General features: G+C 38.2%; 1 protein-coding gene and 1 long non-coding RNA gene across 3 annotated transcripts in view; both read right to left on the bottom strand.

Moving 5' to 3' along the window:
- Positions 1-3,545: 3,545 nt before the first annotated feature.
- On the bottom strand, positions 3,546-4,818 carry LOC308076060. Its single transcript, XR_013932244.1, has 2 exons — positions 4,579-4,818; positions 3,546-4,508 (listed from the first exon to the last, which is right to left on the bottom strand). It is a non-coding gene; the product is annotated as an uncharacterized lncRNA (long non-coding RNA).
- Positions 4,819-4,911: 93 nt separating this feature from the next.
- The window catches only part of prpf19 (pre-mRNA processing factor 19), a 28,004-nt gene continuing 14,184 nt past the window's right edge, over positions 4,912-18,731 (bottom strand). For both annotated transcript variants that reach the window (XM_080416457.1, XM_080416458.1), the window contains 8 exons: positions 18,019-18,094; positions 16,374-16,483; positions 15,215-15,370; positions 13,800-13,869; positions 12,516-12,689; positions 9,449-9,531; positions 7,533-7,638; positions 4,912-5,738 (listed from right to left, as the gene is read on the bottom strand). In XM_080416457.1, the coding sequence (XP_080272583.1) occupies positions 5,641-5,738; positions 7,533-7,638; positions 9,449-9,531; positions 12,516-12,689; positions 13,800-13,869; positions 15,215-15,370; positions 16,374-16,483; positions 18,019-18,094 (873 nt within the window). In that variant the 3' untranslated portion in view covers positions 4,912-5,640. The remainder of the gene's footprint in view (positions 5,739-7,532; positions 7,639-9,448; positions 9,532-12,515; positions 12,690-13,799; positions 13,870-15,214; positions 15,371-16,373; positions 16,484-18,018; positions 18,095-18,731) is intronic.

Here is an 18,731-nt window from a genome sequence, read left to right as displayed (position 1 = left end):
GACAGACTGCAGTTCAGTGGAATGCTGAGAGTTAATGAGGGTTAATGAGAGTTAATGAGAGTTAATGAGAGTTAATGAGAGTTAATGAGGGTTAATGAGAGTTAATGAGAGACTGAGAGTCAATGAGAGTAAATGAGAGTTAATGAGAGTTAATGAGGGTTAATGAGAGTTAATGAGAGTCAATGAGAGTTAATGAGGGTTAATGAGAGTTAATGAGAGACTGAGAGTCAATGAGAGTAAATGAGAGTCAATGAGAGTTAATGAGGGTTAATGAGAGTTAATGAGAGTCAATGAGAGTTAATGAGAGTTAATGAGGGTTAATGAGGGTTAATGAGAGTTAGTGAGAGTTAATGAGAGTTAATGAGGGTTAATGAGAGTTAATGAGAGTTAATGAGGGTTAATGAGAGTTAATGAGAGTTAATGAGAGTTAATGAGGGTTAATGAGGGTTAATGAGAGTTAATGAGAGTTAATGAGGGTTAATGAGAGTTAATGAGAGTTAATGAGAGTTAATGAGGGTTAATGAGAGTTAATGAGAGTTAATGAGAGTTAATGAGGGTTAATGAAGCAGACACACTCTGTAAATTTAAGACTAGACTAAAAACCTTTCTCTATGATAAAGCCTATAGCCAAAGTGTATAGACTCAGTCACCCTATAGTCATCCTCTCCCCCCCCTTTCCTCTCTCCTCTCGTCCTCTCCTTTCTCGTCCTCCCTTTGGTTGTGTGGGTTTGTGTCCCATTGGTACAATCGTAATTAACCCTGTACGGATTCACGCTCTAGTAAGGCCTGCCACTAATTCTACAACCGGGGACCTGCTCCCCGGAGTTTCTTTTATTTCCCACGTCGCAGGTCCATGGACCCCCAGCTGCGGCTCAATACTGTGACTGCGGACCGGGCCTCTCCATGGAGCACGACCGTGGATTTCTACTACATTACACTATACCACTACACTATACTGTATATTATCTTAACATTCTTTTATTATACCATTATATACTGCATACACACTATTGCTGTACTATATTATTTTATTATATTATATTATCATATACTATCTTACACTATTATATTTGCTACTATTGTTATTGTTACTACTTGCACTGTATCTCTTTCTGTCTCTCCTCTGTCTGTCCTCTCCCTCTCTCTCTCTTCTTTCCCCCGACACGGTCGAGGCAGAAGGCCGCCACCCTAGAGCCTAGGGTCTGCCTGACGTTTCTTCCAGTTAAGAGGGAGTTTTTCGTTGCCACTGTCGCAAAATTGCTTGCTCAGGGTGGGATGTCGGGTCTCTTCTCTACATGTAAAGTGTCTTGAGACAACTTGTTGCGATTTGACACTTTAATAAAATTAAATTGAATTGAATGAATTAATGAGAGTTAATGATCTTGGTTAAGATCGTTGACTTTTACTGTCAGATCTGTACGGTCACCAATAAGTCCAATAACCAAGCATAGTTTGGGGAATGGGGACGATGGTCTATTCCAGGCTGAACGCTGAACCAACAGTAATGTTGTCTCTCACTTCGCTCCGCCTCCGACGGAACTTCTCCGCTGTGTAGCTCCGAGATGAGGTTCCTCGTTTCCCTCTGCTGTTTGAGCAGGACATTGTCGCACATTTTCCACTTTACATGTTTCTTACCCCTTTCTGCACATCGTATCCAAAAAGTGAAGCTTTTTTTAAAGCGACTTTGGGCTTATTTTTCTGTGAAGTTGCTTGTAAATGTTGGTAGTTGCGTTTTTTTGGTCTTTGCCAGATTTTCTGCCAGATTTTTAGATGTTTAAATGCCTCAATACAATTATACAGTGTGCTAAAAAAAATCCAAACTAAATTAAATTGATTGCAAAAAAACCCTGATCATTATGTCTTCTTTTATATTCCTGAACCGATTCTCTGACAAAAGACACAATCGTTCAGAAATATTGTTTGTTCACAAGCTGGTCCAGCTGGCTGCCGTAGACTGACTGTTATGACTGTACCTTCTTTTCTATTTACCATGTTTGCTTCCCGGAGGTCACGTGACGTGACTTCAACGTGTCACGTGACCAGTGTCGTCATTAACCTCGTGTGACCGCCGGGCTTCCCGTGGTTCCTATTGGCTGCTCGGTACTCACATCCGGTCTAGAGCCCGCCCTACTGTATCCGGACATTTTCACGCACACATTCATGCACGCGCCGTTTCCGTGTTTGCTCCGGGCCCAGACCGGATGTTTGACATGCAGAGTGAATAGATCCCATAATGTTCTAATATTAAACATTCCACTCTGACTCACAGAGGTGGAAAAAGTACTCTAAATGTTTTACTTGAGTTAAGTATCATATTCCTAAGAAATACTCTGTTACAAGTAAAAGTCCGGAATTCAAAATTGACTTGAGTATAAACAAAGTACAAAAGTATTGGTATCTGTACTTAAAGTACCAAAAGTAGAAAGTACTCATTATGCAGAATGTCCCATTTCACAAGTTTTCAAATGTATACAAATATTTTGACGCTCACAATGCGTCTCATCACGACGCATTGTGAGCTTGTAGATCTGCTATTTTTAAACGAAATATATATAGGGCTGAGCTGAAGTGGTTAATGTGTGTTTTGTAATAATAATCAAAATCTACAAAGTAACTAAAGTTTTCAAATAATTATAGTGGAGTAAAAGTACAATATTTTCTTCTGAGATGTAGTGGAGTAGAAGTAAAAGTACCTCAAAATTGTACTTAAGTACAGTACTTGAGTAAATGTATTTGTTATTGTTTCCTTAAAACGTAAAAAGAAATCAACCCAAAGAATAGATAGATAGATATGATGTGAACATGATGGTGCATCCTCTATTATCATTATCACATTTACTCTACTTTCAGTTTCCCCCCAAAATGACAGGTTTTGTAGTAATTGTGGAAATATTAGGTCTTTAATGTCATGGCCCCCCATTTATGAATGTAATGAAAATAAAATATAACATGAATAAGAGTGAGCACCACAGTAGTCAGGTTCCCACTAGATAATCAGGTTATCAATGATATGCATTTAGCTGCAGACAGTCAGACAACTTATTAGAAAATGTTTTGCGTTACAGAAGAGATGTGTGTGTGTGCGCGTGTGTGTGTGTGCGTGTATGTATGTGTGTGTGTGTGTGTATGTGTGTATTATTCAAAATGTTTCAGTTTTTCCAAGAATATATATATTTTTGAAAATGGCCCAAGTAGAACATTGGTTTCAAAAGGTTAAACTAATTTTTTAATGCCGTGTTACCTAATTTATCTGGGGACCTCCTGGAACACCGCCATGGACCCCTGGGGGTCCCCACACCCCACCTTGAGAAGCAGTGCATTAGAACAGCATCACACTAGACTGTTATTGGGATCAAAGTCGACACCACCGTGATGACACCCATTTGGTCTGCGTTGTACAGACAGTACTGAGGACAATATAATATCATATAAGTTTTTACATGTACGTGTTAAGTACAGTACTTGAGTAAATGTACTTAGTTACTTTACACCACTGACTGTGGACAATATAAGTTATTACATGTTGAGCAGGCTGGGCGTCCAACGGCTTTACAAAAAGTTACGGTTTTATTGTTTCAAAAGAACAGGGAAGCAAAACCACAAAGGAATAAGAGAAATATACAATAAAAAGACAAAAACAGTAAATGAAAAAGTTCAAAGGGATCAAAAGGCCATGATTTCACATGTTGAGGGGGATGAGAGTACAGTGAAACCTCTGTGTGTTAACCATACTGTACATACTGAGATATACCATACATACTGAGAGTACAGTGAAACCAGCTCATATTTATTCACTACAGATATTACTAAGAATGGTCCATTCATTTTATTCCATAATTGTTTCAAAATAAATGATAAACAAAGCGAATGTCTTGTTTCCATAACGTTACACAGAGAAGGACCTACGGTACATAACGTTACACAGAGAAGGACCTACGGTACATAACGTTACACAGAGAAGGACCTACGGTACATAACGTTACACAGAGAAGGACCTACGGTACATAACGTTACACAGAGAAGGACCTACGGTACATAACGTTACACAGAGAAGGACCTACGGTACATAACGTTACACAGAGAAGGACCTTACGGTACATAACGTTACACAGAGAAGGACCTACGGTACATAACGTTACACAGAGAAGGACCTACGGTACATAACGTTACACAGAGAAGGACCTACGGTACATAACGTTACACAGAGAAGGACCTACGGTACATAACGTTACACAGAGAAGGACCTACGGTACATAACGTTACACAGAGATTAGGATGAAAAGGATCAACTTGGATCATCTCACAGCAAAGAGTTACAGTGATGTAATAATAACAGAACCATCAACATATTACTATTATTATTGTTGTTGTTGCTGTCTGGCAGAAACCTACCGTCTCTATAGTTTAACTTTGTATGTTTTATTTAGTTATTCATACATTAATGCCCTTAAACTCTAATTCCCCCAAAAACTAAACAATTTGAAGTGAAACTGAAAGAGGTCATGTCTCTGTGGATTCTATAAATATTTAACCAATGACCAGATCTTTATAAATCTTTAACCAATAACCAGTATTAACCAGATCTTTATAAATCTTTAACCAATGACCAGTATTAACCAGTATTAACCAGTATTAACCAGTATTAACCAGTATTAACCAGATCTTGACATTGAGTTGGACATTTGACGATGATAAAGCTTTTTTTTTTGTAGTTTTGGACCTTAAAGTTTTCCACCTGACAGCAAAGAAATGATATTTAGATTAAAAACCCAAGACGACCCCAAATCAACAGCCGCTATTTGTATGATTCCACCTGGACCCCCCTCCCCCCTCCCCCACCTGGACCCCCCTCCCCCACACACACCTGGACCCCCCCCCACTCCCCCACCTGGACCCCCCCCTCCCCCCAGACATTAGGACTAAGAAACTATACAGGCAAAGCTCAAGGACTCTTTTTCCTCTGCTTTATTTTCTTCTTTTGAAAAATAATTTGTTCCATTTCTAAATGTGTTTCTAATGAACTGCTTTAACCCTTAAAGACCAGGAGCGCATCCGTGTCATTTTACATTTCTTTGGCCATTCAAAAATAGCAGATCTACAAGCCCATAGCGTGGCACCGAGTGCCACGCTATGGGCTTGTAGATCTGCTATTTTTGGAAAAATCGTGAAAATGTGAGCAAATCTTTTAATATATATTTTTTAAAGCGTACATTTTTAAACAACTTCTGGGGGTCCCTGGAACAACATGTTTTGAGATGGGGGTCCGCGGCCAAATACATCATTTTGGTTCCTTCACATGAAACAGTTTGAGAACCACTGATATTATTAATGTTATAACAACAAAGATTTTTATAAGAAATAGCAGATCTACAAGCTCATAGCACGGCACGCACTATGAGCTTATAGATCTGCTATTTTTTATAAGCCAAAGAAATGTGAAGATGACACAGATGTGTTCCAGGTCTTAAAGGGTTAAAGACCAAACCATCGTCTCTCATGTCTGAACTCTGAACTCTGAACTCCACAACCAAGTAGATCTGATATTCATTCATTCATCTGATCTACAAGACCACACGCTGTGGAGGAGCTCAGTAAGGTCTTGTAGCTCTACAAGCGGTAGAACTTTGAGGACTTGTAGATCTACAAGCTGTAGAACTTGAGGCTGCGGTCCATCCCTGCAGAGGCCAGGAACTGAGCGTTTTCCCCAAACGCCACACCCGTCACCACACCTGTGTGTTCTAGAAAATACACATTTACTTTAATATCACACACACACACACATACTTTAATATCACACACACACATTTACTTTAATATCACACACACACACACATTTACTTTAATATCACACACACACATTTACTTTAATATCAAACACACACACACACACACACATTTACTTTAATATCAAACACACACATTCTGTTACACACACATGCTCAGTTTGATCATGCCATGTAACACATTCAGTTGTAGGAATCAGAATGTGGAATTCGCTCCACACTGACTTAAAATGTTGTACAAATATTTATCAATTTAAAAAATGGTATAAAAAAAAGATTATTAGACAATATGAAGAAGATGAATAGGAAAGGATTTGACTTTGGAGTTATCTTTTGTTGTTGTGTTTTGTTTACTATATATGTTTGTTGCTTGTTCATTTGTTGCTTGTTTTGTTGCTCGTTTTTGCTTGTTTTTGTTTTGTTTGTTTTGGTTATGTTTAAACTTGCATGTTAGTGCAGGTACTGGCGGTATGCGCCGATCATCAAGGATATATATATATTTTTTAAATTGGATAGGGGGCAGGTATTAATAAGAATTTATTCTTCTTCCTGCTCCTTTTCGCTCATGGGTGTATGTGATTTAATGAATTTTTGAAATTATGAATTGTGTGAACTGTAATACACTACCATATGCGAAACAAAATAAAATGAAAAAAAAAAGGAAATCATCCCATAGCTCGCAGGGCTGTAACCATGACGACCTCTGAAGCTCTGTGTTTACACAGAAACGTTAATAAACAGCTTATAAATAAACATGGTGGTTGTGTGCATAATTATGCTAATGACCAATGTCTGTGTTCTGATCAATTACTCAACCACTAGCATGTGTGTGTGTGTGTGTGTGTGTGTGTGTGTGTGTGTGTGTGTGTGTGTGTGTGTGTGTGTGTGTGTGTGTGTAATTGATCTGAACATAAGTGACTAGAGCCACTGAGGAGAAACATGCTGAACAGACAGGTAGGATAGGACTATCCTACATCCTGTAGTATGATGCTATCCTACAGACAGGTAGGATAGGACTAGAATGTCTCATGAATGGACTAGCTGTTTATGGAGGATGTTGCAACTTAGATGCAGATAGCATTCATTTATTTACCATCTAAGTTGCTTGCGGCCACACACACACACACACACACACACACACACACACACCTGTGTATTCTAAACATACAAACATTATTTACTTTTATATCAAACACGGATGTGTACTCATGTACGTGTACACACACACACACACACACACACACACACACACCCCTGTGTACTGAGCAAACACAAAGACAATACATATATTCATCACATAAACACAGATATAAAGTACATTTGTCACTGAATAAAGATAAAGCCTTGAATTGATGACTTTATAAAACAATGACCTCATCTCTCAGTACTTTCAACCTGAGCAGTTCAGAGGTCAATTTAGGTGAATTAAATCTTTCACACATTTTCAAGTAGGTAGTTAAAAACATCAGATCTACAAGCTCACAACGCACCATGATGTGATATATTGTGAGCTTGTAGAGCAGCTATTTTCACTGTTTTTAGATTAGGGCTTAAGTGATTAATCTAGCAATTGCCAGATTTAAGTCTCAGTTCTTGTCCTCACAAATGAATGTGAGACAGGAAACTAACTGCTGTGAAAATTACACTAACTATGAGATTTCAGTGAAAGAAATCTCACAGATGAGTTTTTATGTGGACTTGATGGAGGAAACAGACTTTATCACATGAACACTGAGGGGTTTTTCTCACCAGAGAAGTTGAGGACTTCAGACCACTGCTTACAGATGTAGACCCTGATGTCAGACCCTCCTACAGCCAGGTAGGTTCCACTCTGATCAAAGACCAGAGACTTCACCTAAAACACAATAAAACATTACATATTAACTCATTGAGTGCCATTGACGTGTTTGACGTGTTTTTGAAAAAATAAATCTGAACCCAAGATATCATTATCTGAAGATTTGCTGCTCCATTCACTCCTTGTTTAACTTATTACTGAAAAAGGCTGTATCTCGGCTCCTAAGCACTTTTTTTGGTACGATTTTTCGGCCCAGACATGTTATTTTCAACATCAGACAATTAATGTCAAAAAGGTCGCGATGACCTCGTTGACATTTGTGAAACCACACACAGTGCAACCCTCAGTGATTAGCAACCACCAGGGGATCCATTATACTGGAGATAAATATTCTGTGACTACTTGAAAATCTAAGACAAATTGAAAAATCTCTGGCATGGGACCACATTATTAAATATGAATATATTAAACCCAGTCTGGTCAAACACCACAAACTTAAATAATGGGTCTTTATGGAGGCTGTCCACTAACATAGAACACCTCTTTGCCCACTGCCTGTATGATAACCTATGAAACATCATTGCTCATGAGCTCCAGTCAGGCTTCATCAGGATGTGAGGGACATGGTCAATAGATCAGGTATAGATGTGGGTTTCCTCAGTGTGCTGAGAGGCTATTGATGGAACACACTTAGCCATCACAGACCCACAAGCCAACAAAGCAGATTACTACAATGGTAAGGGCAATTATTCAGTGATTATGCAGAAAAGGCAAACTCCCCTCTGCTCCTACTAGAAGCGCTTTGTGTTCACATTATGCACAGTTCAAGTGAACCGCACCGGGTTAGGGAAGAGAATCTAACTCAGTATGGTTCACTTCAAAGAGAATCTAACTCAGTATGGTTCACTTCAAAGAGAATCTAACTCAGTATGGTTCACTTCAAAGAGAATCTAACTCAGGATGGTTCACTTCAAAGAGAATCTAACTCAGTACGGTTCACTTCAAAGAGAATCTAACTCAGTATGGTTCACTTCAAAGAGAATCTAACTCAGTATGGTTCACTTCAAAGAGAATCTAACTCAGGATGGTTCACTTCAAAGAGAATCTAACTCAGGATGGTTCAGCTCAAAGCGGTGCCAGCTGGTTTGGAGTGTTCACATAATGTGCCAAATACAATCTCCATAAAGTTTGTTTTGAGGGCTGAAACGAGACGTATGTGAAAGCATCCATGGTCATTTTGTGGAGCAGCATGTGACTGGAGGATGTGACTGGTGTCACATCCTCATTTTCTCTACCATAAATGTACAGAGTGTAATTTAGGTGCTAAAAAGTGTGGCTTGACGTTGGCTTTTCAACAACAAACACATGAACAAATCATTTGAGAAATCATAGCAATGAAGATGACCACTGCACAGCAGGGGGCTTACACGGCTATAGAGATCTACCTCTATACACCCTGTTATACACAACCAGAGATCTACCTCTATACACCCTGTTATACACAACCAGAGATCTACCTCTATATACACCCTGTTATACACAACCATAGATCTACCTCTATATACCCTGTTATACACAACCATAGATCTACCTCTATATACCCTGTTATACACAACCATAGATCTACCTCTATATACCCTGTTATACACAACCATAGATCTACCTCTATACACCCTGTTATACACAACCATAGATCCACCTCTATACACCCTGTTATACACAACCTCTATAGGAGAGATGGATGAATGTAAAGAAAGATCTCTATACAAACTCTGTGTAAAAACCACAGACACTTTCCAAGGCTTATGAACAACATGCTTTCAGAGTGTTGGCTCTTTCACTAAATGTCTACATGTAATGTTTTTACCTCATAGTTGTTGTCCAGAGCGATGGTCTTGAAGTTCTTCAGCTTCCTCAGATCCCACAGCTTCAGAGAACTGTCCTGAGCGCCTGGAATAATAATAATAATAACTAGAAAGTCTCCGCCAGCAGACTATAGCAATTATATTATCATAGCAATAACTAATGAGATACAGTAGAGTAAAAGATATATATTTTAGTTAAATAAAAAGGTGTATGTTAAAGAAATATTTTTTACTGTTGTAGATGAGTATGCTTTCTTAGCTTTGGCCTTCTGCGCCTTTGTTTGACCAATGTTACACACATACGCACGAGGGACACACACACGCACGGACGGGTGATTTGGACTAGAAGATACTGTTCCAATCAAGACTGATTGATCCTGTCTTACCTCGCTTCAAAAACGTAAACGGCTTTTTGAAGTGACACACCTATTTATAGAATTGTATTTCGTCATGCATCCCTCTAGCCAATCAAAGGCATTGGTGTCAACATATTAATACGTATTAAGACTTCGGCCTTGTTGTGGGATCAATTCAACTCTAGTCCTCTTCTGTGTTACTGTTGTAGATGAGTATGCTTTCTTAGCTTTGGCCTTCTGCACCTTTGCTTGACCAATGTTAGGTGTTCTCAGAGGGACACACACACGCACGGACGGGTGATTTGGACTAGAAGATACTGTTCCAATCAAGACTGATTGATCCTGTCTTACCTCGCTTCAAAAACGTTAACGGCTTTTTGAAGTGACACACCTATTTATAGGATTGTATTTCGTCATGCGTCCCTCTAGCCAATCAGAGACATTGATGTCAACATATTGACACGTATTAAGACTTCGGCTTTGTTGTGGGATCAATTCAACTCTAGTCCTCTTCTGTGTTACTGTTGTAGATGAGTATGCTTTCTTAGCTTTGGCCTTCTGCGCCTTTGCTTGACCAATGTTAGGTGTTCTCAGAGGGAAACACACACGCACAGACGGGTGATTTGGACTTACTGAAGGTACTGTTCCAATCAAGACTGATTGATCCTGTTTTACCTCACTTCAAAAAGTAGGGGCTTTTTGAAGTGACACACCTATTTATAGAATTTTATTTCGTCACGCGTCCCTCTAGCCAATCAGAGGCATTGGTGTCAACAAATTGACACGTGTCACGTGGAGCTTGCCCAATGTTAGCTTGGCTAACAATGTTTGCTCACACACGGCGGGACGAAGCGAAAACATATTCTCCACCTTCGGCGGACACAATAATATTAATAATACTATCACAGCTTCAGAGAACTGTGCTGAGCGCCTGGAATAATAATAATAATAATAATAATATTAATACTACTATCACAGCTTCAGAGAACTGTCCTGAGCGCCTGGAATAATAATAATAATAATAATATTAATACTATCACAGCTTCAGAGAACTGTCCTGAGCGCCTGGAATAATAATAATAATAATATTAATAATACTATCACAGCTTCAGAGAACTGTCCTGAGCGCCTGGAATAATAATAATAATAATAATAATAATATTAATACTATCACAGCTTCAGAGAACTGTCCTGAGCGCCTGGAATAATAATAATAATATTAATAATATTAATACTATCACAGCTTCAGAGAACTGTGCTGAGCGCCTGGAATAATTAATAATAATATCAATCAAAGTGTATTTATAGCACGTATCATACATCAAGTGCAGTTCAATGTGCTTCACAGAATAGGTTTAAAAATAAATATGAACCAGACAGGAGAGCATTGCAATAGTTAATCCTACTGGTAAAAAAACAGTGAATTAACTCTCAGTGCCACGCCCCGAGTTATCCCGAGTTTTTTCTGAATGCCCTCAGTGCCAGAACGAGAAATCCTGAGTTTTTACTATTGACTGTGATCGCGCTATTCTGTTTATTTTTCATCATCACGTTCACTTCCTGATTCCTTCAGAGTCACTGGGTTCCGGTTTCATGACGCAGATTCCGTTTCCGGTTCTAATTTCTTTCCCGGTCATTTTCGGCCAGAATAGGGAAAAATCACGGTTTTTCACACGGTATAAAAAAGGAACGCAGAGCTCCACTTCTATTTTCTATAGTCTGTGTGACGAACAGTCATCGTAGTCGTGTATCACATCGTAATTTACACCGATCGGCAATCTGCGAAAACGTCACATCCGGTTAATGGCGTATAGACTGTTTGAGCCTGTTTGGTGGGGGTCGAGCGAGTCAGCGAGTGATGGAGGTGTCAATCTACTGCTCTCTGCTGGTCGATTTGTCGTGTTTAACCTTCGTTTGTGTTTAACACCGCAGAAAGACAAACTATATGAAAATTAAATTACAAAATAACAAAAAAAAACACGAAAATCGCTGGCACTGGGGGAGTACTTTATGAAAATACTCTGGCAGTCAAAGAGTTAACGTTTCTGTATCAGCCTGAGAAAGAAATGAAATATCACAGAACTGTCCTGAGCACCTGGAATAATAATCATATTTTTGATAATAATAATAATACTATCACAGCTTCAGAGAACTGTGTTTGCAGCAGAATAATTGACAACACTTTGTCAGCTTAGGGTTAGAGTTAGAGTTAGGGGTTAAACTCAGGTCACCTGTGGCCAGATACTAGTATCCGTTCTCAGCGATAGAGGTTAGGGTTGGGTAGAGTTGCACCGATACCGATACTGTATCAGTATCGGCTACCGATATGACTTATTTCACGTATCGGATATCGGACATGACATAACCGATCCACATTCCGATAAAGAATTTTTTTTTTTTTTTTTTTTGTGTTTAATACAATTTTAAGAAGCAGCTAAGTATGCACATTGTTTTAATTTATTATTTGTGGGTATTTTATTTTGGTGATAGATCATAGTGTATTTGGTTTTTTTCTACTGTTATTGTACTTTAAAATATTCAGTAATAAATGTCTTTAATTGAAAGGTAATGCATTTTTTTTGTATTTAAAGTTTTGCTCGGATATCGGCATATATATCGGATATCGAAAAATATCCTAATTGATATATCGGATCGGAATTGAAAAAACCTGTATCGGTGCATCTCTAGTTAGGGGTTAAAGGTTAAAGGTTACCTGTAGCCAGGTAGTATCCGTTCTCAGAGAAGGCGATAGAGGTGACCGGTCCAGAGTGTCCAGGGAAGTTGGCCACGTTGGTGCGTTCCTTCAGATCCCAGATCTTGATCTGAGAGTCGGCCGTTCCTGTTCCGAAGATCAGCCCGTCAGGATGGAACTGAGCACAGGTCAGAGCTGGAGGGGAGGAGGCGGGGATATGTTAATGACATGGTAATGATATGTTAATGGTAACATAACCGCATATGATCAAGTAGAAACCTGCCACAGAAGTTTAAAGCTTCCTGACGGGGTCTCCTAACTAAAAGCTGGTCTCATCCACTAGCTCAGCGGTGATGCAACGTAGATGACGTAGAGGGACTCTATATTTACACTCTCACTCCAGAGGAACACATTACATACAGTATACTGTCTCTACGTATTAAAACTTTTTTCGCCATTCTATGTCACACAAAAGTAGGAAAAATAGCAGATCTACAAGCTCAAAACGCGTCGCACTGCGACGCGTTTTGAGCTTGTAGATCTGCTATTTTTGCTATTCTAGAATTGGAATCCAGATGATTTTTTTTTTATGTTTTAATTGGAATCCTGAAAAGTAACATTTTTTATTTAATTTCAAATGCATTTAGTTATACTTATGTTAACTTCATGAACTTAAATACAAATACACTGGACATAAAAAAGACAGATAGAATAGTAGAATATAGAATGTTAATACTAGTCATTAAGCTACTAATATAGACTGAAGTAATTAAAGCGGGTCATGTTATGAATCATAACAGCTGAAATCAATAATATAATCACTATTCTGATATTAACCTGCGGGCCGCATTAAGTGAAGGTGGGGGCCGCATGTGGCCCCCGGGCCACCAGTTGCCCATGTACGCACTAGCTTGTACGTAGGTCGTCTATTATTGGTGAGCGACACACAAGCTGTCGTGTGAAGGATTACACATTTGGCCTTCAGACAGCATATATAGAAATCATAAATAATACAGATTCCATGCTTACCACAGATATCATAAATATTAATGATAGATATGTACCACAGATATTAATAATAATCATACGTACCACATATATAAATATATTAATAATAATCATACGTACCACATATATAAATATATTAATAATCATACGTACCACATATATAAATATATTAATAATAATCATACGTACCACATATATAAATATATGAATAATAATCATACGTACCACATATATAAATATATTAATAATAATCATACGTACCACATATATAAATATATAAATAATAATCATACGTACCACAGGCACCGCTCTCATCAGTGACTTTGGTCAGAACTTTACCGGTCTGGATGTCAGAGAAGGCCCAGTACTGTAACACACATACACACACACACACACACACACACACGTTAACCAACCAACCCTCTAAGACACAACGTCCATGTCTGGTACATTGTTCTCTTAACCCATTAACTGCCAGAGGTATTTTCATATTTTTTTTAGCCAGTGCCAGAGTTTTTCATTGAAAAAAATAAAGTACTCAGGAGCCGAGATACAGAATTTTTAAGTTTTAAGTTAACAAGGAAGTGGATAGGAGTCTAGATCTTTGATAAATCATATCTCCTTGGTCTTTGGGTCAAATTGAAAAAAGAAAATATAATAAAAAAAAAAAAAATTCAGTTCGCGTAGATCTACGTGATTGGCAGTGAATCAGTTAATGTTAGGAAGTGTAAATGATATTTTAAGGCTAAAGCAAAAAAGTGTTTTTGTTTGTTAGAAAGTGAAATGGCTCTATATTATGATAGTAATCATTACTATAGAGTGTGTGTTCAGTAACAGTGTTAAATGGCTCTATATTATGATAGTAATCATTACTATAGAGTGTTTGTTCAGTAACAGTGTTAAATAACTCTATATTGTGATAGTAATCATTGCTATAGAGTGTGTTCAGTAACAGTGTTAAATAGCTCTATATTGTGATAGTAATCATTGCTATAGAGTGTGTTCAGTAACAGTGTTAAATAGCTCTATATTGTGATAGTAATCATTGCTATAGAGTGTGTTCAGTAACAGTGTTAAATAGCTCTATATTGTGATAGTAATCATTACTATAGAGTGTTTGTTCAGTAACAGTGTTAAATAGCTCTATATTATGATAGTAATCATTACTATAGAGTGTTTGTTCAGTAACAGTGTTAAATGGCTCTATGTTGTGATAGTAATCATTACTATAGAGTGTTTGTTCAGTAACAGTGTTAAATAGCTCTATATTGTGATAGTAATCATTACTATAGAGTGTGTGTTCAGTAACAGTGTTAAATAGCTCTATATTGTGATAGTAATCATTACTATAGAGTGTGTGTTCAGTAACAGTGTTAAATAGCTCTATATTGTGATAGTAATCATTACTATAGAGTGTTTGTTCAGTAACAGTGTTAAATGGCTCTATGTTGTGATAGTAATCATTACTATAGAGTGTTTGTTCAGTAACAGTGTTAAATAGCTCTATATTGTGATAGTAATCATTACTATAGAGTGTGTTCAGTAACAGTGTTAAATAGATCTATATTGTGATAGTAATCATTACTATAGAGTGTTTGTTCAGTAACAGTGTTAAATAGATCTATATTGTGATAGTAATCATTACTATAGAGTGTTTGTTCAGTAACAGTGTTAAATAGATATATATTGTGTTAGTAATCATTAGTTCGTACCTGGTCTTCAGATGATGACAGTAGGTAGTCTCCAGTAGCGTGCAGTGACAGTCCGGTGACTCCAGCCTCGTGGGCTCGGATCACCTGGACACAGTTGCCCCCGGTAACGGACCACACCCGGATGGTGCTGTCTGGAGATGCAGAGAAGACCACCGACTGGAAATACACCAGAAACACCATTCATTTATACGTCTAATAAAACAAACAGCATTGATTTATACATCAAATAAAAACTGTACATGTCCAAAGCATCTCAGTCTGGCCTCTCTGTCTTTATGTCCAAAACATCTAACATGTGTCCCTCTGATGTACTGGTTCCTCATCCTATTATCTGTCTCTAATGTACTGGTTCCTCATCCTATTATCTGTCTCTGATGTACTGGTTCCTCATCCTATCATCTGTCTCTAATGTACTGGTTCCTCATCCTATCATCTGTCTCTGATGTACTGGTTCCTCATCCTATCATCTGTCTCTGATGTACTGGTTCCTCATCCTATCATCTGTCTCTGATGTACTGGTTCCTCATCCTATCATCTGTCTCTAATGTACTGGTTCCTCATCCTATCATCTGTCTCTAATGTACTGGTTCCTCATCCTATCATCTGTCTCTGATGTACTGGTTCCTCATCCTATCATCTGTCTCTGATGTACTGGTTCCTCATCCAATTATCTGTCTCTGATGTACTGGTTCCTCATCCTATCATCTGTCTCTAATGTACTGGTTCCTCATCCTATCATCTGTCTCTAATGTACTGGTTCCTCATCCTATCATCTGTCTCTAATGTACTGGTTCCTCATCCATCCTATCATCTGTCTCTAATGTACTGGTTCCTCATCCTATCATCTGTCTCTAATGTACTGGTTCCTCATCCTATCATCTGTCTCTAATGTACTGGTTCCTCATCCTATCATCTGTCTCTAATGTACTGGTTCCTCATCCTATCATCTGTCTCTGATGTACTGGTTCCTCATCCTATCCATCCTGGTTACTCTCAGAGAGAACCTCAACATTTTAGTCTCTGCTACGTCCAGCTCTGTTTCCTGTCTTTTCCTCTTTTCCTCAGCGACCGTACATTACCTGGGATGGATGGTAGATTATAAATAATATGAATAGTAACCTGGGAGGGGTGGTAGATTATAAATAATATTAATATTAACCTGGGATGGATGGTAGATGACAGAGGTGACCTTCTTGGTGTGACCCTTCAGGGTGGCAACAATCTGCTCCTCACTCTTATCAAACACCACCACGTTCTTATCAGCGCCCCCTGCAGGAACACAAGAGCACCGTGTCATTTATGAAGACAAATTCATGTTCCTAAAATAACTTGAGTCCTCCTCAAAACGCGAACCTATTTAAAGCCGCCAAATGCCAGTCGCGTAGATCTACGTGAACTAAAAAAAAAGTTTTTTTTTTTTTTTTTTTTTTTTGACCCAAAGACCAAGGAGATATGATTTTTCGAAGATCTAGACTCCTATCCACTTCCTTGTTAACTTAAAAATTCTGTATCTCGGCTCCTGAGTACTTATTTTTTCAATGAAAAATCTCTGGCACTGGCCAAAAAAATATGAAAATACCTTAGTTAGTGGGTTAGTTATAGTTAATGGGTTAATTGAAACATCTTTATGCATAAAGTATTGCATAATAATCTGATTTCAGAGGACATTTGTGGACTTTGCTCATTCATATTATTGACATTGCCGTCAATGTCAGGTTTAATAATAGAATCAGGTTCTACATAGAATTCCATCAGTGTAAATGTTACCAGTGTATGTTCATTATATGGTTAATACTTTCACTTCCACTTAGCCTTGCCTACTTGTTGTCAATTATTTGTACAAGCTCTTGTTTTATTGGATCTTGTTTATTCAACACTTATTTGTTTTAGCTGTTTCTCATTTGATTTTCCTATGTATCTAATGTGTTTAAGAAAGTAGGTAGCTGATATATTGTACTTTTACCTTAGTGCTACTGTAGGTATACTCTTAGTTGTTTGTTTTAGAAGAGAATGCACTTCAGACTTCTGGTGATTAGTAGTTTTCGTTCCCTACCTATGTTGAATGCACTTATTGTAAGTTGCTTTGGATAAAAGCGTCTGCTAAATGACTGTAATGTAATGTAATGTAATGTGATGTACTTTCTAATAAATGAGTAATCAGGTTATAATTCCATCAGTGTAAATGTTAAATAACCAGGTTATATATAAAACTCCTCAGAAAAAGTTAAGAAACTGTATTTCGGTCGATTATTTCTCCTTCAATAATACTAATTGGTATTGAATATCTTATTTATATCATTGTAAAGCCTGATCAGTCACCTTCACAACGAGGTACAACTTGTAAGGATGGTACATTCATGGAATGAGCAACACAGCTAACTGTAGAGCCCCCCCAAAAATCCCCTGCAATATTTTTGTGTTGGTATTTAATCTGGTTTTGAGCTGCTTGGTGGACAAGTGAGGCATGTGCATACTCTCTATTGAAGGGGGTTGTGTCACATTGTTGAGGGGTGCTATCCACACGGTTAGCTGTGTTGCTCATTCCATGAATACACAATCCTTACAAGTTGTACCTCCTTGTAAAGGTGACTAATCAGGCTTTACAATACAACCATATAAAATTCAATACCAATTGGTTGTGTTTCATGATAGTGTTAGCAGGTTACATGTTGTTACACAGTCTTATATGTTACAGGTTACATATGGTTACACAGTCTTATATGTTACAGGTTACATATTGTTATATATGTAACATATATATATATATATATATATATGTTACAGTAACCAGGTCATAACGTTACCGGTCAGAACTTTGTTGGTGTCAGATGGACAGAGGTCCAGAGCCAGGATTCCAGGCACACTGGCGCTGTGGAGACCCTGGAAACACATTTAGAGGAGCAACACTTCATCAAACTCATCTATTTATTTAATCAATTACTTGATTCATCATAACCGATAGAATAATCGCTAAGAAGATAATCAATTGTTGCAGAACCTGAACACCTGATTACTGAACATCAATAAAGACATCATCTCAGACTGAACACATGATTCATTACTGAACATTAATAAAGACATCATCTCACACAGGCGTTCTCTAACTGTTTTATACCACAACCCCATATTATGAGGGAATTTTCTTTGGCGACCAGTGACCACCCCCCCTCCCCGCGCACGATCTAATTTTAACTCTGCGAGGGTACAGATGGAACCAAATGGACCCGCGGCATATGTATTTGTACCACACGCCCATAAGCATTTAGCCAAAATATGTTGCTAGACGTGCGACATATTACAACAGTTTCTTGAACCAGCTCTCAAAATGTCATCTTTGGCCGACCGTGGGGTTTGTCTCTATGGCGGTTAGCTGCTGGTAACGGGTCTGGTTGTCTGTCTGGGAGAATCATCTCACCGCTTGGTAATGTTACATCGCAATCTAAATGGAACTCTGCGAGGGTACAGATGGAACCAAATGGACCCGTGGTCCATGTATTTGTACCACACGCTCTTATTG

Source organism: Gymnoscopelus braueri (genome assembly GCF_963280865.1).
Source record: "Gymnoscopelus braueri genome assembly, chromosome: 20".
In the NCBI taxonomy this organism is placed as follows: domain Eukaryota; kingdom Metazoa; phylum Chordata; class Actinopteri; order Myctophiformes; family Myctophidae; genus Gymnoscopelus; species Gymnoscopelus braueri.
This window is presented reverse-complemented; position numbering and strand designations above follow the sequence as displayed.